At 39.4% G+C, this 26,204-nt stretch overlaps 1 protein-coding gene across 4 annotated transcripts in view; it reads left to right on the forward strand.

Annotated features, from left to right (window-relative positions):
- The window catches only part of LOC132825827 (syntaxin-binding protein 1), a 155,630-nt gene extending 129,675 nt beyond the window's left edge, over positions 1–25,955 (forward strand). For 3 of the 4 annotated variants that reach the window (XM_060841347.1, XM_060841345.1, XM_060841344.1), the window contains exons 10-20: positions 127–234; positions 7,958–8,018; positions 10,008–10,073; positions 10,606–10,686; positions 12,947–13,085; positions 14,149–14,258; positions 19,183–19,284; positions 22,566–22,651; positions 22,967–23,121; positions 23,724–23,849; positions 24,689–24,763. In XM_060841347.1, the coding sequence (XP_060697330.1) occupies positions 127–234; positions 7,958–8,018; positions 10,008–10,073; positions 10,606–10,686; positions 12,947–13,085; positions 14,149–14,258; positions 19,183–19,284; positions 22,566–22,651; positions 22,967–23,121; positions 23,724–23,833 (1,018 nt within the window). In that variant the 3' untranslated portion in view covers positions 23,834–23,849; positions 24,689–24,763. Of the gene's footprint in view, positions 1–126; positions 235–7,957; positions 8,019–10,007; positions 10,074–10,605; positions 10,687–12,946; positions 13,086–14,148; positions 14,259–19,182; positions 19,285–22,565; positions 22,652–22,966; positions 23,122–23,723; positions 23,850–24,688 lie in introns of all 4 variants that reach the window. The other variant, XM_060841346.1, reaches the window with a different exon arrangement.
- The last annotated feature ends 249 nt before the right edge of the window (positions 25,956–26,204 follow it).

Raw genomic sequence — 26,204 nt, forward strand, 5'->3', positions numbered from 1 at the left:
AGGTTTGGTGATGTCAAAATAATAAGTAGATCAACTTCAGTTCCTAAATGTTGTTACTGAGGAATCATTGAATCGGATCTGATTTTCTATTTATGTTAATTTGTTTATTCTCTCTCTCCCCCTCAGGTATGAAACGAGTGGTATTGGAGAAAACCGGGTCAAGGAGGTCCTTCTGGATGAGGATGATGATCTCTGGATTACCCTGCGTCACAAGCACATCGCAGAGGTGTCCCAGTATGTCCCAGGCTTCATTCTGCATTTCTGTACCACTGTAGCATTTTAAATTATTTAGTTACTAGGAGGGAAAAAACCCTACATATTAACATCTTTTGCATTTGTAAATCACATTTGGAGAGGTTGAACTGATATAATTTTATGTATAAGTTTTCACGGATGCTGCAGAAGTCACTCCATTAAAGTCTCCTACTGCCACGAATGTGGAAAGGTTACTTCATATATTCAAATAGAAAGACTTGCATATCTTCACACAGTTGCTGCAATTTGCAAAACTTAAGAGAAGTGTCAGATTGCTTCTGGTTAGTCAGATAAACTAGGTACAGAGAAATGGACATTTGCCTGCGTATGGTAATTCTCTACATGTATTGGTACATATCTCAAGAATCATACAATCAGTACAAAAGAGACCCTTTGGCTTATCAAGTCTGTACTGCTTACTACTTACGTAAGTCCAACTTCCTGCACTTGGCTCAATCTTGAATGTCATCACAATTCAAGTGTTCATCTAATTACTTTTTAAAGTTTGTGAGATTTCCCACCTCAACCTTCACCCAGAAGGTAATGGACGTCTGGAATCCACTGTCTGGGAGAGTAAAGACTTTCCTTAAATCCCCTCTAACCCTCCTTCCTTTCACTTTAAAATGATGACCCCTTCTTGTTGACCCTTTGATGAAGTGGAACAGCAACTCTCTATTCACCCTGTCCATGCCCCTCAATCTTCCACACTGCTCTCAGTTCCACCCTCAACCTTCTCTGCTCTGAAGAAAACAATGTGAGCTTACCCAGCCTCTCTCGGTAGCTGAAATGCTCCATCCCAGGCGAATTGTGGAGAATCTTCTGTACATTCCCTCCAGTGCAATCACAGCCTTCCTGTAATGCAGAGAGCAGAACTGTACACAGTACGGCAGCTGAGGCAGAACCATAGGTCTGTGCAGCCTCTCATTAACCCAGTCGCCATTCTAAAAGATGGTGTCAGCTACAAGAATAAAAAAAAACTATTGCAAATAGAGCATTTGTTTTTACATGGTAACATTGAAATGAAAGCAAGATAGATAAATTATGCCACTTGTGGTTGGGCAACTATTTAATAACTTTGAGAGTCTCAGAACCTACAGAAGTCTATATCACCTCATTTGAAAACTGAGATAGTGCAGTCACTGACTACAGCAGACCTCAGTATTCCAGCTGATAATGTGTGACAGCACAGACTGCAAATATTCTGATTCCCAAGCATCCTGTGGGGACTGCAAGCTGGGTGGGTGATCCCGTAGATTAGAATTTTACCCTGCCACTTTACTTATACTGGAATTGGAATTATAGATTCAGTTTTCTTCTTGTTACAACTTAATTTTCAACAACATCTTCAAGTATTGAGGTACAGCTTCCATTTTAAGAATTCAGGAGCTCTATTTTAGTTCATGTTGCTTAATGTACTTTAAAACAGAGCAATAAATTTAAGCCTCTGAAACATATTGGCAGTTTGTTTAGTTGAAGTGATCTCTGCTCGAGACGATGTACATTTTCAGAATACTGGTTCAGGTTAATTTGTGTTGCATTGTAGATTAGGCTTTTGTCATTGTTGTGCCATTTGTATTTGATGCATTCTAGCTTCTGGACATATGTTGACTATTCCTGGCTTCAGGTGTCATCAGTTGCATGCTGTCATTTCTGATTGGTGTTCAGGTTGGGTAATTGGCTGTACTTGGACACCCCTTTTCATTTTACTCTGTTTCTCGATTAGTGCATCATCTACACTTGGGAGTATCGATGAGCAATATCTGGAGTTGGGAGGGTTTATCCACCCATTTGCCAACTGGCAAATTCGATTTGCTACACTATGAAGTTTACAGTTTCATAATGGATATAGACTTCATCACTTTCAACTAATGATCCATATTGTGGCGTTAGGTGATCTTCTGCCAGTATAATCACAGGCATTAATTTCAATGGTGCTTCTTGTGAGCTGTGATTCTCATCGTTGTTGTCACAGTACCATTGATGGTGACCAGTGACAGCGTGCTGCAAGGGATATGATCACTAGACCTGTGACGTACACAATGTGGAGGTGATGAGAGTTAGTTTTTTTTTATAGATATTTTTATTGGGAATTTAACATTTTGACAAATTTACAAAAATAAGCAGAATTTTCAAGCACAAACATTAATATAAAAATAGATCTTAAATATATAATCATCAAAATTCAACTAATCCACAATCATCCAGAGTGTATAGTTGAGTCGCTTACATCCTTCAAATAAGAGAAAATGTTCTCTAATACACTCATAACAGTATGATTAAAAGGAAGCTATTTCCAAACAATAAGAACAAACAAAAAAAAAATTAAACATGTTTGAATGGAGATCTTCCCCCTTGTTCTCAGGGGGCCTTACTACCTTTCCAACATTCCACCATATCCTCTCCCAAACAGTGTCCCACCCTCGACCCGGGCGCTCCTTAATAGGATTTAGATATAATACCGAGCTAGAGTTAACAGTGAGCGCCGCACCCCCACCCCACCCCACCCATACCTGAGTATATCTAATAGCATCAATGCCACGTACAAACACACATAACTATAAAATTACAACTCCAACAGATTACAGTTAAGTATAATAACATAGCAAGGAAGACAACCCCGCTCCCAGAGGCAAAAGTAAAGTAGAATAAAGTAACCATTTCTCCCCACGGAGTGTGGGAGAGGCAAGCCAACATAAATTGTCTCTTACGATTTATTTAACCGAGTCTAAAAGTTTCTTGGCCTCTTCCGATGATCTAAAATTATACTCGGATCCTTCGTGGGTAAAGCATAACGTCGCTGGGTAGCGTAAGGTGTATTGAATATCTAAGTCCCTTAAACATTTCTTCACCTCATCAAACGCCTTCCTTCTTCGTGCCAAAGCCGGGGAGAAGTCCTGAAATAACATAATCTTGGATCCTTCATGAATCATAGCTTTAGGATCCTTTCCAAGCTTTCTGGAGGCATCCAGGAGTATCTGCCTCTCCCTATAGCTCTGCAGCCGGAACAGGACTGGGCGTGGGCGCTGGTTTGGGCCAGATCCGCGTACTGCGACCCGGTAGGCCCACTCCACCCTTACCCGGTCAGTTTCAGCCCCCAAGTTTAAAATCTGCGGCAGCCATCGCTCCAGAAATGCTACTAACTGTTCTTTCCCTTCTTGCTCTTGAAGGCCCAGCAGCCGAATATTCTTTCTCCGATTTCTGTTGTCAATATCATCGATGTAAATTTCAAAGGCCCTGACTCTCTGCTCCAGAGCTCTCACCTGTTCTGCAGCTGTTTGAGCTGCAGCCTCGGAGGTCGTGGCCTTTAGTTCCACCCCCTCCACTCGGCCCTGCAGCTCTTCCATGATTTGATTCTGTTTCTGCAGCTTTTCTTCGAATGCATTCCATCGCTGTCGGGATTCTGCGATGAAATTGACGAGTGTCGATTCCAGTCTAGCAATCATCTCTATAAGGCCTGTTTTTACATCAGCTGCAGCCAGAGGAGAGGAGGGTGGGGGAGGGGTCTTTGTTTTCTGAGAGCTGCGGGGTCCCTTTGATTTACTCATTATCCACTCAGTATTAGACTATTTAAATATAATATTCAGCAGCTAATTAAGATTAAAGAAATTTTTTGGGTGGTTTGGCAAGTGTGGTGGGGACAGGAAACCCACTTTACCCAGGTTTTGGGAAGGGCTCTGTAGACTCAGACTTGCTGAGTCGCCGCCATCTTGGATCTCCGAGAGTTAGTTTTATAGTGACACAGGTTAGGTGGGCTGGCCACGGTAAATTGCCCATAGTGACCTGGATGTGCAGACTAGGTATGCTGGTCAGAAGAAATACAGGATTACAGGAATAGTGTATGTTGGTTCATCTGGCTGGGATGCTGTTCGAAGAGTCAGTGTGAACTCAATGGGCTGAATAGCCTGCTTCCACATTGTGGGGATTCTATGATTCTACTGGAGTGTAGTGAATCCCAAGGATGGAATCTCCAAGCTGTTTAAGTTTGCTTGGTTAGATCCTCATTTGTTACTTATGTGGGTATACACATTTCAGTGCACAAAGTGGAACACTACTGCACCTGGATCAATGTCCAATTTTGCATTGGTTTATAGAATCATAGAATCCCTACAGTGTAGAAAGAGGCTATTTGGCCCTTTGTATCTGCACTGACTCTCTGAAGAGCATCCAATCCAGATCCAGTCCCCCAACCTACCCCCATAATCCTGCATTTGCAACGGCTAATTTACCTAATGTATGCATCCCTGAACATTATGGGACAATCCAGGGATAGGGACTGATTAGGGATCGTCATCATGGCTTTGTGCATGGGAAATCATGTCTCACGAACTTGATTGAGTTTTTTTGAAGAAGTAACAAAGAGGTTTGATGAGGGCAGAGTGGTGGACCTGATCTCAATAGACTTCGATAAAGCGTTCGATAAAGTTCTTCATGGGAGGCTGGTTAGCAAGGTTAGATCTCATGGAATACAGCGAGAGCTCGCCTTTTGGGTACAGAACTGGCTCGAGGTGATGGTGGAGGGTTGTTTTTCAGACTGGAGGCTTGTGACCAGTGGTGTGCCCGAGGATTGGTACTGGGTCCACTACTTTTCATCATTTATATAAATGATGTGGAAGTGAACATAGGAGGTATAGTTGGTAAGTTTGCAGGTGACACCAAAATTGGAGGTGTAGTGGACAGCGAAGAAGGTTACCTCAGATTACACCAGGATCATGCTCAGATGAGCCAATGGCCTGAGGAGCGGCAGATGAAGTTTAATTTAGATAAATGTGAAATGCTGCATTTTGGAAAAGCAAATCAGAGCAGGACTTATACACTTAATGATAAGGTCTGGTGGCATGTTGTTGAACAAAGAGACCTTGGAGTGCAGGTTCATAGTTCCTTGAAAGTAGAGTAACAGGTAGATAGGATAGTGAAAAAGGCTTTTGGTATGCTTTTCTTTATTGGTCAGAGCATTGAGTATAGGAATTGGGAGATCATGTTGCAGCTCTACAGGACATCGGTTAGGCCACTTTTGGCATATTGCGTGGAAGGATGTTGTGAAACTTGAAAGGGTTCAAAAAAAGATTTAATTGGATGTTGCCAGGTTGGAGGATTTGAGCTAGAGATAGAGGCTGAGTAGGCTGGGACTGTTTTCCCTGGAGCATTGGAGGCTGAGAGGTGACCTTATAGAGGTTTATAAAATCATGAGGGGCAAGGATAGGATAAACAGATAAGGTCTTTTCTCTGAGGTGGGTGAGTCCAGAACTAGAGTGCTGGGTTTAGGATGAGGGGGAAAGAAATAAAAGGGAGCTAAGGGGCAACTTTTTCATGTAGAGGGTGGTGCGTGTATGGAATGAGCTGCCAGCGGAAGTGGTGGAGGCTGATACAATTACCAAATTTAAAAGGCATCTCGACGGGTATATGAATAGGACGGGCTTAGGGGGATATGGGCCAAATGCTGGCATAAAGGACTAGATTAAGTGAGGATATCTGGTTAGCATGGAAGAGTTGGACTGAAAGGTCTGTTTCTATGCTCTACAGCTCTATGCCTCTATGACTCTAATTTAGCGTGGTCAACCCATCTAACCTGCACACCTTTGGGATGTGAGAGGAAACCAGAGCACACCACACAGACACTGGGAGAATGGAGTTTGCACAGTCACCCAAAATTGGAAGCGAACCCAGGTCCCTGACACAGAGGCCGCAGTGCTAACCACTGAGTGACCGAGCCACCCTAGTTTATGCTGACCTAGCATCTGCCACCCTATAATCTGCACAGTGGCAAAGGGTTTTATTGGGACATTTCTTAATGTTCGTAGTGTTGAATTCTACTCACTTTTATACATTGATGTTCTGGTGTCCCTCATCATCTGACCATAATCTCTTGGCGAGAGATTTGGTGGATCTTGATTTTACAATGTTTGGCACACAGGCTTGGTTGATTGGATTGCGGTGTCTTTCTGGCCTCTGTTTGTGGCTTCCCATGACATTGGACTACTGGTTTTGACCTTTCATGCTTGCATTAGTGCTGTATGCTTTGCATGTAACATTGAAAGCCAGGCAATTTCTAGGTCCATATACGAGACTGCAGCATCCACCTTGATATCTAAGTTTGTCTGCACCGGCTGTCTTTCCAGTGGTGAATAAATGATACATAACCCATAACCTCTGCCTTCTCATAAGAATGGCATCTTACTTGTGTCTGGTTTGTATAATGCTCCTATGATTCAGCAACGAGCAACTTTGTGTGGGCCCAAGATGTTCTTTGAATTGCTTCTACTGTGTTAGATACTGTCACAAACCTGATTATTCAGCCAACATCGATGATTGTATTGACGCTGCCTCGTGCTCCCACGAGGAGGTTGAATAGTTCATCCACTTTACTAACACCTTCCACCCCAACCTCAAATTGACCTGGACCGTCTCAGACTTCTCCCTCCCCTTCCTAGACCTCTCCATTTCTATCTCGGGACCGACTCAACACAGACATTTACTACAAACTGACCGACTTCCACAGCAACCTAGATTACACCTCCTCCCACTCTGCCCCCTGTAAAACGCCATCCCATATTCCCAATTCCTTCACCTCCGCTGCATCTGCTCCCAGGAGGACCAATTCCACTACCATTCTTCAAAGACCGCAATTTCCCCTCCGACGTGGTCGACGATGCTCCAGCAGTGATGAAATCTCCTGGAAGTAAAACAGAAACTGCTAGAGAAACTCAGCAGATCTGGCAGCATCTGTGGAGAGAAAGCAGAGCTAATGTTTCAGATCCAGTGACTCATTGTTATTCTTCCAGCAATTTCTGTTAGTTGTTTCAGATTTCCAGCATCCACAATTCTTTGTTTTATTTTCCTTTCTGCAGAGTTCAATTTCAATTGCTGCCTCATTTCAGACTCTGCTATTTAACGTCTGTTTCTGCTTTAACATTACAGCAGTTAGGCTTTGGCAAATTAAGCACTTGAACAATTTTACCAGGATCCAATGTCTGCTGCCCGGAGCAATGTGTGGTCCCAGAATTAAAAGATAGAGTATATATAGAATCCTTATGAAGCTGCAAAATCCGTATACAAAATGAGAATTGATAGTTCTTTCATTTTCACTGGGCTCTTCTATTGTTTGTGAAAATCTGTAGTATACAGACATTCATTCTTCAAAGTGGTGTTTTCACTAATTGTCAGCGTATCACATTTATTTTCATAAACATACATGCAGGGGGATTGCATAAATGGTAACATGGATTCTTTATTTGAAGTTAAGGCTAGTTTTCACTTGGAGTGAAGTATGGTACATCTGATGTCTACTACTCCAGCTCATAGACTGCCTACATGTCACGATACATCTTGACCTGGAGTCTTACAGAACTTATCCTAATGATCTGACAGTTGAGTTTATTTAGCTCACTTGTACAGATGTCATTATTACTTTGGACCCATGGTCTCTGCTTCATATGACTCTATAGGGGAGAAATGCCCAGAATTTTTTTCAGGATAGCAGCTGGAGATGCTGCAAGTAGGTAAAAGTTAGCTTTCAGGTTTGAATAATTGGACTTAAATTTGCCTCAGAATCCAGTTGATAGATAGCAAATGTTCCAATAGTATTTGTGTATTCAAAACCGAATAGTTTTCTGAACCAAGTAGACAATGGAAGGTTAAGAAAGATTCAATTTTCAATCAAATACATGAACCCCCTCAGATTGTGTAAATATGCCTTTTTTTTCAGGGAGGTTACGCGGTCCTTGAAAGACTTCTCCTCGAGCAAGAGAATGGCGACTGGTGAGAAGGTTTGTAGACACTATTTTGCTACATTCCATTTGTTCAGTTTATAACATCCTTGGTTTCCTTCCTTTCCTAATCCTGAAAAGCCTTGTTGGGAAATAAAATCAACAGCTCTCTGGCACCTTGTCAAAGCAGATATCATTCATTTGGAAAACTAACATTGTCTTCACATGACATCCACCCTAAACTTTCCAGTAATACCTGATGGATAGCGATCAGGAATGAACACCCTAGCTTATTCATTTCCTGCATTAGCTCAAAGGCACAAAGAATAATAACATCCAAACCTACTGCCCTACAGAGATCAGTTTGATAAGGTTTGAAAACTAATACTGGCCTGTCTAGCTCAATGCTGTACAGTTCAAATATCCATCAAGCTAGCAAGGAAATATCACTTCCATTTGATTGAAATGAATTAAAACAGATTGATTAGTGACACCTCATACAGCTTCCTCAGATGATTTGGGAACTAAAGTCCAGTTAAGATGTAAATACGTCGTGCCTGAGCAGTGCTGATGTATTTGATTCTCAGTTAGCTGTTTCAGGGGGACTGTTATAGAGGTACCATGATAACTAATGAAATTGGGAACTTCAGCCTAAAGCAATATTTACAGATTTGGCAGGGCAGTCGAGGTAACAAAGGTTAAGGAGTGTGGACATAAAAATTTGGGAGAAATATGAACACAGTAATCAACAAGTGATTTCCCTGGATCATGCCAGTATGCTGGATTCACTTCAAAATTAAAATGCTCACTGGGTTGTGACTATCACTGACATTTTATAAGGATAATGTAGATTACTTGAAGAAATGCATTTATCTGATCTACTTTGTGACTCTGAATACAAGCGATTGTCTCTTAAACTGACTTAGACCTTTCCAACGTTTCTTTGAATTGAATTCTTCATATTTTCTTGTTTGAACCAGTCCTTTGGAAATGCATGTTGAAGTTTTAACTATTGTCATGGTACCTTTGAAAATTGTTCTCTATTGTGTGTGAATCATTTTCTGTTCATAAACTAATAACAAAACACAATAGAAAATTCATGGAAGACAGAAGCAGAAATATTTTGAAAAATATCAACAGTTAGGAAGTCACTGATTCTTACAAACCAACCCGTTACTTTCGCTCCTCAAATATTCCCTGAGCTTTTCAGATTCTGATGTGACAGTGGCTCTGAAAAACATTACACCTTGTTAAAATTTTCCGATAATTCTTTCATTTCATGGGCTAGGCATTTATATGGCGTTTGCACTCACAACCTCTCTCATCTGCAGATAACATCACTTCCTATAAATTTTAAGATAGTTTGAACATTAGGAAGGAAGAAGCATGACCACAATATGGAAAATTGAGAGGGTTTGGTGACCAGTGCTTTTGTGGTTCTAATGGAAACAAACTTTATGTGCTCCATTGCAGCAGTCTAATATACTACTGTGTCTGCAGCTTTTACTTTGTTTCATTCAAGAACTCTGAAAAGAAACCAAATGCAAAGCAGGTAGTGTTGACATCAACTCAACAGGAGTCAGTGCAAAATGTAACAATGGGATCAAGGCAGAGTGACAAAATATGCGGTCATTTCACATCGCAGCTGCGGGTGTGAGATAATTTAACTCCAGTTAGCACAATCACTTTCTTTACGAATAACAGACATGGGTGTTTATAGACACCTTCAGCATTAAACAAATAAAAATTGTATTTTTGTATGTAGCTCTCATATCTACTTCTGTGAAGTTGGACTTTGGAACACGTTGATTGAGAAGTTTCAGTTTTGTTGAGAAAAATATTCCGATCAAGCAAGCTGTTTGTATCAAGCTGAAATAATGCTTTGATGGTCATTGCACAGGGATGCATGGAAGTATTTTGTTCACTATGTGCTTTGTGTGAAATGAGTAGAATGGAATGTCTGTGTACTATGTCAACAGCTAAGTTGTGAACCAGTGACATCTGTACCATCCAGTGTAAGAATAGTAATTACATGCTGTCCTCATTCAGACAACCATGAGGGATTTGTCTCAGATGCTGAAGAAGATGCCACAATATCAGAAGGAACTAAGCAAGGTATTATAATTCTGAAAAATTACTTCTATAGACAAGAGGGTAAGTAGTTTGGATTTCCTCACCTTAGAGCACACAGGCTAATGATAGAAGTATATGCATAGTACAAAGAAATATTTTTTCTTTACTCACAGGCCAACATTTATTGCCAATCCCTAATTGCACAGAGGGCAGTTAAGTGTCAACCACATTGCTGTGAGTCTGGAGTCACATGAAGGCCAGACCAGATAAGGACAGCAGTTTCCTTCCCTAAAGGACATTAGTGAACCAGATGGTTTCTCTGATAATTGATCATGATTTTATGGTCATCATTATTTAATTTCAGGATCATCATTCAATACAGTATTTATTGAATTCAAATTTCACCATCCACCATGGCAGGATTCAAACTCAGGTCCCCAGACCATTACCCAGTGTCTGGATTAACACCCCCCTGGTAATACCGCTAGGCTGTCACCTCCCTAAATATAAACTGAAATTGTATTAGTGTGTTAGTTTTACATGTGATGCTTAATTTCCTTTATTTGTTTTGCAGTATTCCACCCACCTTCATCTTGCTGAGGATTGTATGAAACATTATCAAGGCACTGTGGATAAATTGTGCCGAGTTGAACAGGTGAGAGATTAAACACGCTGGGGATTGTTAATTCATGTTGAGTAGGAGGCGATTCGGAGATTCCCAACAGCTTTATTTACACATGGGAAGATCTTCAACTGCCAATCTCCCAGTCCTTAGCAGAGAGTTGAATGTACCTTGGAGCCCTGCTAAAACCACTTGGCTCACTGATGACCATTTCTCATTGGCCCTGGCACCTTCTCCTCACCCCTGCATAACTGGCCTTATCTTCCAATCTGATGAAACCCGAAAATAGAATGTCCACAGCTCACCACAAAAACAGAGCCCATTTGATCAACTCCAAAAGGTGGAAAACCTATGGGATCTGACCGAATCCCTGTTTTACGCTGCCCTCCATATTCCTGTCCATGATTTTGATGGAGAATAAAATGTGGAGGGTAGCAAGAATAACATTGTAACTGATGCTACCAGTTTTGTCACTACCCAAGGTAATTAAACATTGCCCCCAGTGTTACTGGGATTTGAACCTTAAAGTGGTCTTGCCCCTTTGACTACCCATTTTGTGCCCATCTGCTAGTCCAAGCTGAACGTTTGCCCCCACTGCCAGCATTAACTATTTGGTAGGACTTGACACTCTCGTCATAAGCACAGAATCAAGGTCTACACCTTCTGGAATTTGCTTTCAAGGTAAACATTCCTACATAGGCACGGTGTGACATCCTTGTAGTTCACCATTTTCATGAGGACATACTTGGAAAGGTCGGGTGCTGTTGCCATAGGAAGAAAGAAAGAGAGAGAAAGAAACACACAGCAGATCACCTGTGGGATATCTGGCAACCATCAGGCAAGACTAAGAGTTAATGTCTTTGCCCCGCCTGTTGTTTGACACCTTATTGTGATAGACCCTACTGAAATACATTAACCACATAAATCTGTACATGGACAGAAATATTTTGGAGCAGATTCGTGAATATGTAGGATCCATTTGATCAATTTCAGGAATAATGAAGATAGGCTTCTCTTCATGTTCTTAACAGGAAGGAATGAAGTTTTGCTATGTTAACATTCCTAATAATAATGAAATATTCAACAAGAATATCACTATAACTCTTTATATAGGATGCATTAATGTTTTTAAGGTCACATCAACATTGCTAAGCTAAATACAGCTGATATTTTTAAGTTAGAAAATGTAAAATTCCAGCGTCCTTCATTATGAGGCTCAGTGACTCCCTCGAGTGTGCCCCAGTAACTCTAAGTACAGACAATCCCCAGGTTGCAAATAGGTTCCATTCCTGCATCTGTTTGCAAGTCGATTGATATGCAATGTGGACCACATGCAAGACAATATAATGTAACTGTTCGTAAGTACAGAAAAGTACAGGAAATATTTGCATGTTGGATCTTTAAAATTACACTCCTTTATGGGATCACATTTGTCAGTCAAACATTCATGAAATCGAGGACTCCTGGACACATCCTATTCTTTGCCCTCCAGCCCACCAATGTTCATATCCCCATCTCCTAAATAAACTGAGGTGGTTCATGACTTTGTGCATTATTGTGATGCATGTAATAGCAAATCAGTTCATTTGTTAATAAATAAAAGTTGGGAAAGAAGTAAAAAGGCTGCCAATTCACTATCATCTGCCTTACGCGATCTTGATGGCATCAGTATCTAGATATCTATCAATTTCAGTCTTGAACATACTCGCTGAGTCAATGCTGCCCTCCAGGGTAGAATATTTTAAAGAGTTATTGTTTTGTGAATTATTCTTCAGATGTGAATAGAGACAGTGCGAATGTCAGCAAACCAGTGAAGGCACTAAAACAAACCCTTTTCCTGTTCCCATACGAACACCATATTACAGGACTAACATGATGATGATGGATAGTCTTTCTGACAAATGAGTTCAGGAGTGAAATGACCTGATGTAATTCCACAAAACTTTTTTTTAATTTTTAAAAAGTTTATTTGTGGCGAGAATTGAAGTTTCAAAAAAACAGTGTGAAGTTTCTAATTCCATTCCTACAATTATTCTAGCATCATCCCATCATACATAGAGCAGCCAAAGTGAAAAATGTATTGCAATACAGACCAGCAACATCCAATGACACACTTTTAAGTCCAGCAGATCTATTACGCAATGTTTGACATTCAGTCAGATTTAACATCTGACAAGTGACCAGTGGTACTGCCATTTGGGAGAAACTTTAGTCATTTACAAATTCTGAGCAATTACAAGCAAAGTTTGCAAAATGAAGTATCCTAAAAATGCTGCAAATGTTATTTTTTTAGGATCTGGCCATGGGGACTGATGCTGAGGGAGAGAAGATCAAGGATCCAATGAGGGCCATTGTTCCCATTCTGCTGGACAATAATGTCTCCACTTATGATAAAATTCGCATCATCCTTCTCTACATTTTCCTTAAAAATGGTGAGTAAGAAAGGTTAACATCAGAAATGCAGCCTGTGTGGCTGAAGCCTTAACATTTGAGGTTACTGCAAGCACTGCTATCCTCACAGGATAAAGTACTACCCACACTGCCAATGTCACACATACATTTCACTTGTTTTCTATCAGGCTGCTTAGTGAGATGTCCTATAGTTCACTGAAAGATGTCAGTGATAATGCAAGAGAAAATTGCATGACTGGGTGAAAGATATATCAGAACTTGTTTGGTCCCTTTTCTGGCAAAAGGAGTGGAAGAAATGGGTTGATAGATAAAATTATTTCAATTACTCCATGTACAACTTAGCATGGAGTAATTTTGACTTTGTGAAATAGTGTAAGATGAATGACGCTGGATCAGCTGCCAATTATACCCCTCTCCTGATTTCATTTACACCAAAGCAATGGAAATTAAAATCAAGGGAGATTACATTTACATCCACTGTCAATATATCCTCTAAGAACTGAGAGAAGCAGCCTTATTATATTCATATTTTCTGATCGCAACCCATACTTGGTCTTTTTGGGTGAAATGAGCCTAGTTGCTGGTGTTAACTTAAGTGGCAGAAAGACATGGAATTGGAATTGAAAGGGCTGGTGGACCTAACATAAAGAAAAGATACTCCACCTCTAATATGCTCTGCTCGACTGTGGCTAGTTGCTGTGCAAACATGTACAGATCTGGGCACCAAGAACACTATTCTTAAATTATTTTTACTAGTAGCTCCTTTTTCAAAAGCCATTCTCCACTACCTACTTTTGTCAGACTGAAGATTATTTTGGAGACTTCCTTTGATGCTGGAGTGGGAGGGAGTATGCCCTGGGAATAGTTGTGCTTTCTTTCATGGATGCACCTGGTTCCTGCTAAGAATATCTTTTTGGTGGCACAACTGAAATTGGGAATTGATACTTCCCCATATTAATAAGAATATATTGCAACTGGAACATGTGTGATTGCTGGGGAGTCGTTGCAGTAATGCTGGACTTGCCTGATAAAAGAATAATGATTTGAAGTGAAACCATCTCTTTCTTTCTCGTTCTAAATTAGGAATCACTGAGGAGAATCTGAACAAACTGATTCAACATGCTCAGATCCCACCCGAGGACAGTGAGATCATTAACAACATGGCTCACTTGGGAATTCCCATCATTACAGACGTATGTTACTCTGTTTAATTAACTTTGCACTTATTGTGTGTAGAACAGACAGCTTGGAAACACTTCTTTGTTGCTAGTGTCTCAACTTTTGTGAGACATTTTACCCTCAAAATTACAATTCATTCAGAAGTAGACCTGTATCACAATCTTTTTACAAAAAGCTTAATATTAAAAAGTGTTTATGATGATCCAATATTAAGACTCCATCAGAATGTAGTGTTATGATACAAGATGTAGCATCGTGAAGGTTTCTCGTGTGAGAAAAGCAATTGAGCTTTCTTAAATAATATAAGCTCCGTTGTCATTAAAACATTGCACACAATCATACAATGCAGCACATAGATGTTTTGAGCACAAACAAAACAATATGGTCCTAATGAGCAGTTAGATAGAAAAAAAATGAAGGGAGATGTTACTGATCATTGTTGTCAGATTTGTCTGAAGTTACCTGATTTTGGGTTATGACATTCCGTGATCTGTTATAGTTCTGTGGTCGAATGAACTCTCACAGCTACCCTTGCATCTGTTAGGTCTCCCCTCAATCTGGATTCTCAGATCGCAACTGTGTTGTTAGATTCTTTTTGACCTCTGTGTCTTTGTATAGTGTGGCTTGACAGGTGCCTCAGTCACCATTCCATCCAAATGGCTATCCTGTCACTTTCCACTCGTAAACTTGTTTTCTTGAATTTTATTTTTTTTTCATTTAGCTATAAGGCAGTTTATGGGTGCTGTTGGACTGCCTCTTCCAGACTATTATTAACTTGATCTTAGCCTTCTGAAACTCCTTAGACAGTTAAACAAAGCTAGAGTCAGAATCTCCGTCATGTGACGCCCAAAGTACATCTTGATCCAACTGCCCAGTTTTTGTAGTCAAACTCTCTCAGCTGTTTCTGAACATATGCCAATGCCATTGTAGCTTCTGTTTTCACTTAAGGACTATTTCATATGTGTTTAAATTTAATCTAAATTCAATCGAAAGCTAAATAAACCTTTTGTCCTGTGGATCTCACTTCTTACACCACCTGTTAGAGTTTGGAGGTTGGGAATCATATAACTCGATGGTTGAGGAGATGGTGCAGTGGGTAAGGATTCAGATTTTTGGATCATTGGGATTTCATCTGGGACAGAAAATGTCTGTTCAAAAGGGACAGATTTCCCCTGAACAGGAGCGGGACCAATATCCTGGCAAGGAGATTAGCTAGTTCTATTCAGGAGCATTTAAACTAGTAGGGAGGGGGTGTAGGGGGATCCTCAGTTGTAGTGAGAATAGAAAGCCAGATGAGGATGGTCTGAATTTTAAAAAATCAGTTTTAATGGAAAAGGCTGACAAGGGCATGTCAGAAAATGAGGTAACTCTGAAGAATTAAATTGAATTTATTTCAATGCAAGAGGTCCCACAGGTAAGGCAGATGAACTCAGGTATGGGAACATGGGACTGGGATATCATCACTATTACAGAAACATGGTTCAGGGATGGATAGGACTGTCAGCTTAATGTTCCAAGGTATATATGCTATCGGAAAGATAGAAAGGGAGGCAGGTGAGAAGGGGCATTAGTGTTTTTGATAAAGGAAAACATTACTGCTGTACTTCGAGAGGATATTCTGAGGGATTGCCAGTAAAGCTATATGGCTGGAACTCAGAAATAAGAAGGGGATGCTCACCTTGATGGGATTGTACAATAGGCCCCCCTAATAGGAAATTGAGGAGCAATTATGTAGAGAGAGCTTAGATATGTGTAAAAGTAATAGGATTGCAATAGTAGGGGATCTCAACTTTCCAAACTTGGACTGGGACTGCTCGAGTGTTAAGGGCTTGGATAGTAAGGCAGGGTAAATGACTGAAGTGTTAATGGGGGAGTGGGTAAAGGGATGACTCACAAGTGGGAATCTTTCAAAAATGAGATAACGAGAGTTCAGAGGCAATATGTTTGTAATTAGAGTGAGGGATAAAGCTGGTGGGAGTAGGGAACAATGGATGAATAAGAATATTGAGGCTCTGGTCAAGAATGAAAAGGAGAAATATATTAGGTATAGACAACTGGGATCAAGTGAATCTCTTAAAGAGTATAAGGGTGTAGGGGCATACTTAAGACGGAGATCTGAAGGACATAAAGGGAATATTCGATAGTCTCAGCAAATAAGGTTAAGGATAATCCAAAGAGATTTTACAAATACATTAAGAGCAAAAGAGCAACCAGGGAGAGAACAGGGACATTAAAGATCAACAAGGTCATGTAAGTGTGGAACCACAGTAAATGGAAGAGATAATAAACAAATATTTTGTGTTAGGTTTTACTGTGGAAAAAGAAATGGACACTAGGAACTCTGGGAAATAAGTATTGATGTCTTGAAAACAGTCCACATCACAGAAGAAGGAGGTCTTAAAGTAAAAATGGATAAATCTCTCGGATCTGATCAAGTGTATCCCAGGATGTTGTGGGAAGTTAGGGAAGAAATTACAGAGGAAAAACCATCAGGGATATTTGTATCATCTACAGCCATGGGTGATATACCAGAGGGCTGGAAGTTGGCTAATGTTGTGCCTTTATTGAAGAAAGGCTGAAAGAGAAGCCTGGGAACCATAGACCAGTGAGTCTGATATAGGTGGTGGGTAAGTTGTTGGATGGGTTTTTGAGAGATAGGATTTACGTGCATGGAGAGGCAGGGACTGTTTAGGGATAGTCAGAGTGGCTTTCAACATGTGAAATAATGTCTCACAAAGTTGACTTTTTTCGAGGGCATAACCAAAATGAATGTAGGCAGAACGATCGACATCTACATGGACTTTAGTAAAACCTTTGACATGGTCCCACATGGTAGACAGGTTAGTAAAGTTAGATTACATGGGATTCAGGAAGACCTTGCCATTTGGATACAAAATTGGCTTGATGGTGGGAGACAGAGGGAGAGTTGCTTTTTCAGACTGAAGGTCTGTGACCAGTAATGTTCTTCAGCGATGGGAGCTGGATCCACTTTTGTTTGTCAATTATGTAAATGATTTGGATGAGAATTGAGGGGATATGATTAGTAAGTTTGTGGATGACACTAAATTTGGTAGTATCATGGACAGTGAAGAAGGTTACTTAAGATTACAAAGGGATTTTGATTAATTGGGCCAATGGGCTGAGAACTGACAGATGGAGTTTAATCTGGATGAATGTGAAGTGCCTGTCTGCATTTTGTTAAAGTAAACAAAGGTAAGACATACAGTTACTGATAGGGTCCTGGGGAATGTTGTCAAATAGAGAGTTAGGGGTTCAGGTCCATAGTTCTTTGAAAGTTGTGTCTCAGGTAAACAGATGGCTAAGAAGGTACTCCGCACACTTGCCTTCATTGCTCAGACCATTGAGTATGGAGGTGAGATATCATGTTGTGGTTGCACAGGATGTCGATGAGGCCACTTTTGGAGTATTGTGTACACTTTTGGTCATCCTGCTATAGGAAGAATATTATTAAATTGGAGAGGGTGAAGAACATTTTCAATGGAGCATAGGAGGTTGAGGGGTGACCCTATAGAGATTACAAAATCATGAGAGGCATATACAAGGTGAATAGCAAAGGTCTTTTCCCTACAGTGCATCATTTTACAGTGAGAGGAAAAAGATTTAAACCGGACCCGAGGGGCATTATTTTCACACAGAGGGTGGTTTGTATGTGGAATGACCAGCCAGAGGAAGTGTCAGATGCAGGTACAGTTGTAACATTTAAAAGACATTCGGACACGTACATGAATAGGAAAGGTTTAGAGGGATATGGGCCAAACACACTCAAATGTGACTAGTTTACTTTGGGAAACTTGGTCTGCAAGGACATGTTGGATCGAAGGGTCTGTTTTGATGCTGTATGAGTCTACTCAATGAAGACAGTTGCCCATTTTTAAAAAAAATTCAGATATTGGTATAAGTTTGCTAAGAGACAACAATTTAGATATGATACAATTATTAATTAGACAAAAAACAGAATTTGACCCTGAACAGATTGAAGTGGTGGAGATATCTTCAGCTGAAGGGCTCGTTGGCTTTTCTTGCCCTTTCCCAGTTCATCTTCCATTTGAAAAGGAGTCAAACTGGACTGGAAATGTCAACTTTGTTTCAATCCTAACTTCTGAATTTTTCCAGCATTTAACTGATTTTATTCCATCTGAAAGAGGCAGCTGTCCAGCAAGCCTGTCACCTGATGAGGACTTGTTGAGAAACCCAATGTCTGTCATCCATTTGAATCCTTCCATCCAATGAACAACTACTCACAAAGTTACAAAAACCATTCCCCCTTACCCCCTCCCAGCTTGAGGTCAGCTTACATTTTGTAAGTCCAGTCCTTCCTGTTTTTCCTTGAGGGTACCAAGTGCCAGCAGTTTGGTAATTTTCAAAGTGCGAACTTCCCTTTTGTCCTTGTTTGTTACAGATTGTTTATCTTTGGACATATAGAGAAAGGCTTAAAGCTGTTTCAGCTAAATTTATTAACAGCAAAAGGAAAGTAGGAAAATGAATACCTCAATTTCGAACAGAAGTAGGAGGATATGTTGACAGAGTTAGAGCAGTTAAAGTGAGAGGGGCTTCATTTCGCACAAGTCATGCTAAATAACATGTTCCTGTGGTCTAAAATTCAATGTGAGCTAGGAATAGGTTCATAAGCTAATGCTATTTTGTCTACAGATGTTTTGAAAGTTAATCTATCAGACCCAACATCTAGAGATCTACTTGAACATTTAGACATTAGTATTAAAATCAAGCCTTCAGCTTTACTCGAATTATTGCGTTGAAGTCTAATGGCCTAGTTGATAAGTTGATAAGCTTCTCAGATTGAGATATATACAGAAACATTCAAATCAGCAGCACTAAAGCATTTACAAAATTGTCAAAAAGGTGTACACTTTGCCAATGTTAGTAAAAGAGGATTCACATTCTGTTCTTGATGCTCAGTCAACCCTACGTCGCAGGAACAAGCCAGAGCGTAAAGAGCGTATCAGTGAACAGACCTATCAGCTGTCTCGATGGACACCACTCATCAAGGACATCATGGAGGTTGGTGGCCTTTGGTTGACTCAGTAATTGAATGTGGTAAAGTTTCTGGTACTTTAATTGCTTTTTAAAACGTAACGTTTCATCTTGCTTTACTAATGTGACATAGAGATGAATGGAAATATTCCTTTTCTAAGATTGATGTAGGATTTCTAAAATGCTTGTCAGTGGCAACTTTCTCAAAATGACGTCAATCAATATAACATAATGCTAGTTTGTCTGTATCAAATATGGCTGCTGTGAAATTATTTATGCTGATTTTTTCTGCATTGGACATATTTTTGCATTGAATTCAACGTCACACTTCTTCATCGTTGATTTGTTTTCTTTGTGATTAAAATCGATAAAACCTGTTTGTTAATGAATTAAACTTATACTTCTCTCTCAAACTGTTGAAATAATAAAGATTTAATTAACTTCACTGATAGGGTTCTGAAACTTCAAATTCCAATACACAATTTTTATTCCCAATTTTGTCCCCCCCGTTGATTGACTCTAAGCTTGTTTCTGAAGAATTTTCTTGACTTATTTGTTAACTTTATTGGTCAAGTGAATAGTTTTAAAATTGCTAAATCAACATTTGGAGATGCCGGACTGGGGTGTACAAAGTTAAAAATCACACAACGCCAGGTTATAGTCCAAAAGGTTTAATTGGAAGCACACTAGCTTTCGGAGAGTTGCTCCTTCATCAGGTGATAGTGGAGGGCTCAATCCTAAAACACAGAATTTATAGCAAAAATTTACAGTGTTATGTAACTGAAATTATACATTGAAAAATTGATTGTCTGTTAAGCCTTTCATCTGTTAGAATACCATGATAGTTTCACTTCTTTCATGTGTAAACCACAAAACCTTTTTTTAAAAAGTTGCATACTCAGGTTAGCTGTTAACAATGGTGATAGCTAGACAGTATGTTGAAGGTGTTGGCCCACTGTGTTCTCTGTCTATGCCATGATGTTTAGATTGATTCTAATCTAAAAAGTGAGTTAAGTAAGTAAGTTCGGTACGCATAGGGAGGGCCTCAACTGGGACCTTGGGTTCATGTCACATTACAGGTGACCACCATTGCACTACACACACACACGCGCACACACGCACACACACACACACACACACACACCCTTACAGACACACACACTCCCACACTCACACATGCACTCACTACACACACACACACACACACACATACTTTCTCACACTCACATCCCCCAACCCAGACAGACACACACACAGACAGACAAAGACCCACATGCACACATATATTTTGTGGGGTGAATTTGTACTTGCGGGGTTACATTGTACTTTGCTGAAAAACTGCATGCATTCATGTAAAATTCCGTTATCTCACTTTTTAGATTAGAATCAATCTAAACATCATGGCATAGACAGAGAACACAGTGGGCCAACACCTTCAACATATTGTCTAGCTATCACCATTGTTAACAGCTAACCTGAGAATGCAACGTTTTAAAAAAAGCTTTTGTGATTTACATATGAAAGAAGTGAAACTATCATGGTATTCTAACAGATGAAAGGCTTAACAGACAATCAATTTTTCAATGTATAATTTCAGTTACATAACATTGTAAATTTTTGCTATAAATTCTGTGTGTTAGGATTGAGCCCTCCACTATCACCTGATGAAAGAGCGTCGTTCCAAAAGCTAGTGTGCTTCCAATTAAACCTGTCGGACTATAACCTGGTGTTGTGTGATTTTTAACTAAATCAACATTAGAAGCCTTTAATTAGTTTTTCAGGTCGGAAAAAGTTTTTCCTTTTCTCACAATCATTGACGTCTTTTCATGAACGCCTGAATTGGATTTATCCTCTTGCTTGCTAATGTGCTGTTTTTGCAAGAACTGCTTTGAGAGCTTGTTTTCCTTATTACTGGTTTGGTGGTTCCTCTGCAGGATATTTTTGTTGAGAGATTATTTCTATTGCTTTACTGCTCCAGTGTTGAGCAGATCCAGAATATTACCGTATGCTTGCTTTAAGGTCCTAAAGCCCTTAGACAACAGTAATAATTCGGAATATTGGAGAATTTAATGGAATTGTTTTGAATATCCCTAGAAAATTACCTAACGAAATTTGCCTTGATAATTTATGTCCAATTCCACTAAAGTACAGCTTTCGAAGAGCCAGGCAATGACAGTTGTGCAATTGGACTGCAAGCTGCTGCAACTGCGTACTGTGTAGCCAACCTGGTACTTAACTCTCAGGGTAAAGCAATGGGTGAGATTATCCCCATTACATTCATAGCCATCCAGACTCTGCACACTCACTAAAGCCTTGACCAATTAAGTTAGTAGCACAGGCATTTAACTTAGTGCTGTTTTTATAAGGCTTTTCTCCTGTTCCCACAGATTTTGTCTCTATTTGGTCCTTCCTTTTATTAGGATTATAGTAGGATCAGGTTAAAATCTTAAATCCAGTGCTTCATAGGCCAGCAAGGTGGCCCAGTGGTTATTGATGCTGCCTCACAGTGCCAAGGACCTGGATTCAATTCCACCTTTGGGTGACTGCCTGTGTGGAATTTGCACATTCTCCCTGTACCTGCATGGGTTTCCTCTGGGTGCTCCAGTTTCCTTCCACACTCCAAAGCTGTGCAGATTAAGTCAATTGGCTGTGTACAGGGATGTGCAGGTTAGGTGAATTAGCTACGAGAAATGCAGGGTTACAGAGCTAGGTATGAGGTGTGGGTTAGTGTGGACTCTTTGGGCTGAATGACCTGTTTCTTTACTGTAGGGGTTCTATATGAATATCAGGGTAGTTTTGAGTGGCCATTTGTCAATCTTTATGCCACTCAGTTGCAAAGGTGTCCAAACTTGGTGGCCATTTCCTCCCCAGTCCTGATCATGTTGAGAGCAATTAATTCAGCACCAAATTGGAGCTACATCTGAGATGTTCTGCACTGGTCTTATACTGCACCCTGCCTTTACAAATAAAGCAATGATGGGGGTTGAGGCGGGTGATATCACAGAATGATTTAATTAGTAGGCAATACTGATCTTTTTATAAAGATTTTTGATTCTGTTAATGAGCTAGAAGATATAACACAGGTTAACAGCGATTTATTATCGGGGTTCACCTGTGAAAAAAGAACATACACATAATATATGAAAGGAAGACAAACTGCAATTGTGGAATTAGGTGAGATTTTAAATAAAGTAGCTCAATGATGTATAGTACTGTTTCTTCAGAGTAATTATATAACAAAGCAGAAAGAGAATGTGTGACGTGTAATGTGCAATGATTAATATTCATTCTGAATGTTTCCTCTCCAGGATGCCATTGATGACAAATTGGACACTAAACATTACCCATACATTTCTGCCCGTTCTACTGCCTCTTTCAGTGCCACTGCAGTCAGGTATTGTCTCTGTACTATGTTTCAATTAGGTACTCATATTGCTGTTTTGCCAATAAGACATCTTTTAATGTTCACTGCACTCAAATAATGACTCAAACAACTTGCAAAGACTAATATGGCATATTGAGCTGAACATGTGGCTAAATTAAAACACTGAACCCAAGAATTCTGGAACTATAGGTCAACGTTTAAGAATATGGTGTTGTAATAGGTTTGTAATATTAATATGATGGAGGTGAACATGTTTGAGCATGTGGCTGATGATTATAATGAATATTACACTTGATGACATTATTGTGACTGCTTTTTATGTAGTGCCCGATATGGCCACTGGCATAAAAATAAAACACCGGGAGAGTACAGAACAGGGCCACGTCTCATCATCTTCATCATTGGAGGGACCTCATGCTCTGAGATGCGCTGTGCTTATGAGGTCACACAGGCCAATGGAAAGTGGGAGGTGCTAATAGGTAAGCATAGCAAAGCATCAACCGTCACTTGATTTAACTGTGGTAAGTCAGTCTAAGTTCATTTTCTTACCAAGTATTATTTCATGTAATCCAATTAATTATTAAAACCTCTCATTTGCTGAAATACACTGAACTTTTAGCTGTAAAACTAAAATAGATGCTAAATATTATCTGTCTAACTAGTAGTGTTTAGCTTCGCTTTTCTTTTGAATATCATTTCACATGCTTATTTTGTTGCTATGTCTATACTTTAATAGACCGGTTGTCCATTAACCACAAATGTTTTCTGCTCTCACTAGCAACGGTTGTTCTGTGGCTATGTGCAAGCTTGTTTGAGTCCTTCCTTTGCTTCTGGGTCATCTGTCTGGAAGCCCTGGCTTAACACAGTTGTGGCCCACTCCAGGGCTTCAAGGCAGAGTTCATTCGAATTCCTCACGGTGACTTCAGCGTGGGGAGGAAACCCAGTGAGAACAGAAAGACGCAAACCTTGTGTAAATTTGCATGTATACTTATCCCACACTTGTCTTCTCTTCCCAGGAAAGTTAACTTGGGTATAAATGGGCATGTTGTAAGGGTGTTAGCTGGCCTCTGTTCTCTCACAGGTTCTACCCACATTATCACTCCTACAAAATTTCTCATGGATCTGAGACACCCGGACTTCAGGGAGTCTTCTAGGGTTACATTTGAGGATCAGGCTCCCAAAGAGGAGTGAAAAAGGCAAATAAAAAGTAAAACATCAAAAAAGAAACCCTTCTCTTTTGAAGGGTTTTCTTTGTTCACTCTACCAAACCTTTTCTTTCACAACTGCATTTTTCTATTTTTTTTTAAAATTGTGTAATGAACTGTCTGTACAACTTGTAACTTTTAAAGCAGAAGGGCTTAAACAAGAACAAGATTTAAATTGTTATTGATAAATATAACTTCTTTACAGTTACAACTTTTCTACTTAACCCTTTGAATGCTTTTAAGATGGTTCAGGCATTTTTCTTGCATACAAAATGCAGCTCCTGACATCATGCAGGGACAAAATTTTGATAGGACTATTATTGATTTAAAAAAATCAAACTCACAAAATAAATTTTAAAATGCATATTTCTGCAGAGAAATGCTACTGCAAAGGGTTAATGCAAGTTGCTTGTTTAAAAAATCTTCCTTTTCATAAAAATAATCTTATGAAACATTTTCTTCCTGTTAAAAGTGTAGCCCTTAGATTTTAACAGCTTCAAAGTTTTTTTTGGAAAAAATAAATTTGCGATTTCTAGTGATTTTATGGCAATGCTATTAAATCTGCAGTATCCCTTTGCCTCATATTAATGCTATCATCAGAAGTACTTGCTGTATCACTGACTGTTTTATCTAGACAAGACACTATTTAGATGATATAAAAATATTCAAAGCTTTCGCAAGTACCAAGTCAGTTTCCATAAGTAAAATGGATTGTTGAATGTGAAACTCCAGGAGAAGAGGTACTGCATTTTTAAGAAATTAAAAAGTTACCTTAATATGGTTTATAAATATAAGTTGCATTTTCCACCAATCTAAACTACATTATGTCTCAAAACTGCAGGATCCACACACATTCTCACTCCCCAGAAGTTACTTAACTCGTTAAAGAAAATGAATAAGCCAGATGAAGAAGCTAGCAGTTAAGACTGAAGCTATACATCAAGACGTTCACAAATTCTTATTCACAAATGTTTCCTTCCCAGTGAGGAGAATATTATTATCTGTGAAGTTTTGGTGTTGCAACCTTTGTAATTCAACATGTATGCATTGAGCTAAAAATAAAGCTAGTGAACTTAGCTAAACCTGTTTAACAATGGATGCAACGTTTTGAAACAATTAAAAAAGCTACATAATACTGTAATTACCAAATCTTATAAGGATGCTCTGAGTACTGCTAGGACATGTGTAAATGGTAGAGTTATGTTTGTTTATTTAGTGTACATTTTTATTAGTGGAGGAACAAGTTGCATGAGGTTGATTTTCAATTAATAAACCGTTCAAGCTGAGTTAGAATTGGTGAGACTATGAATGAGAAATATTTTGTTTAATAGTCTTTAACCACACAGCATGAGATTGATTGTTTAATATTCAGTGCAATGCTACCTTTTGGAGACTTCTACCTCCCAGGGGTACAACAGAGTTCATCCCAGTTTGCTTTGGACCAAGGCTTACCGAAATTATGTTTGACAAAGTGGTGTGAGATCATTGAGAAAACTTTCTGTTAAAGATGGAATTTGAATCAAAATTTTTTGAACACATTCCTCCACTAATTTTCAAACTGAAGTATTCCTCATCTTTAATGTGTAGTGTCAAAGTCATGCTTGCAAAAAGGGCCAATGGTATTTCAGTATTGTATTTAGTAAAATGCCGTTTCATTGGTTAGTATCAACAGAGAACATTATGCACTGAAATGTGTAGTGTGTATGCCATTTTGTTACTGTGTAGTCCACTGGTGAAAATGTGAAGTAGCCTCCTTTAATTTATGAGCGTCTATGCCCTGTATCTGTGTTGTTGTGTTAAGCTTGTTTGTGGTTATTGAGGATTTTTTTTCCCTTCTGGGCATTGCTACATCTTCCATTTGTTGAAAAGCATATAATCTACCAGTCTCTGCTTGTTCAGTTACCAGAGCAAAGGCTGTGTGATGCACTGACTGCTTTGTGATGCAAAAAGCTTATTTTGCTGTTGTATACGATCACTGTGTCAAGTCATATTTATATTGAAGTTATTTATCTGAGAATTTAGTCTGTCTTGATCCCATGTCTCTTTAAAATAAATCGGATTCTGCATTCAAAGTGTTCAAGCACAAACTGTACTTTATGGTACTGAAACGGACAAATAAATTGAATCTGATGAGATTGCTTGTAGAATCGGTCAATATAATGTTTCTCTAGTTTTCTCAAATAGCACAGTGTCAATGAGCAGCTCCTACAATATCAATCACCCTGGAGTAACTTGTCAGTACATTATGCAAATCTTCAAAAGACCCCGTTCTGGGCAGGAAGGTCCAAGTTACTGAGGGATAATTTATATTTTTGGCAGCTATGATCTCATTTTCAGGCCCATTTTTCATTCATACC

This window comes from Hemiscyllium ocellatum, chromosome 21 (assembly GCF_020745735.1).
Source record: "Hemiscyllium ocellatum isolate sHemOce1 chromosome 21, sHemOce1.pat.X.cur, whole genome shotgun sequence".
Lineage (NCBI taxonomy): Eukaryota > Metazoa > Chordata > Chondrichthyes > Orectolobiformes > Hemiscylliidae > Hemiscyllium > Hemiscyllium ocellatum.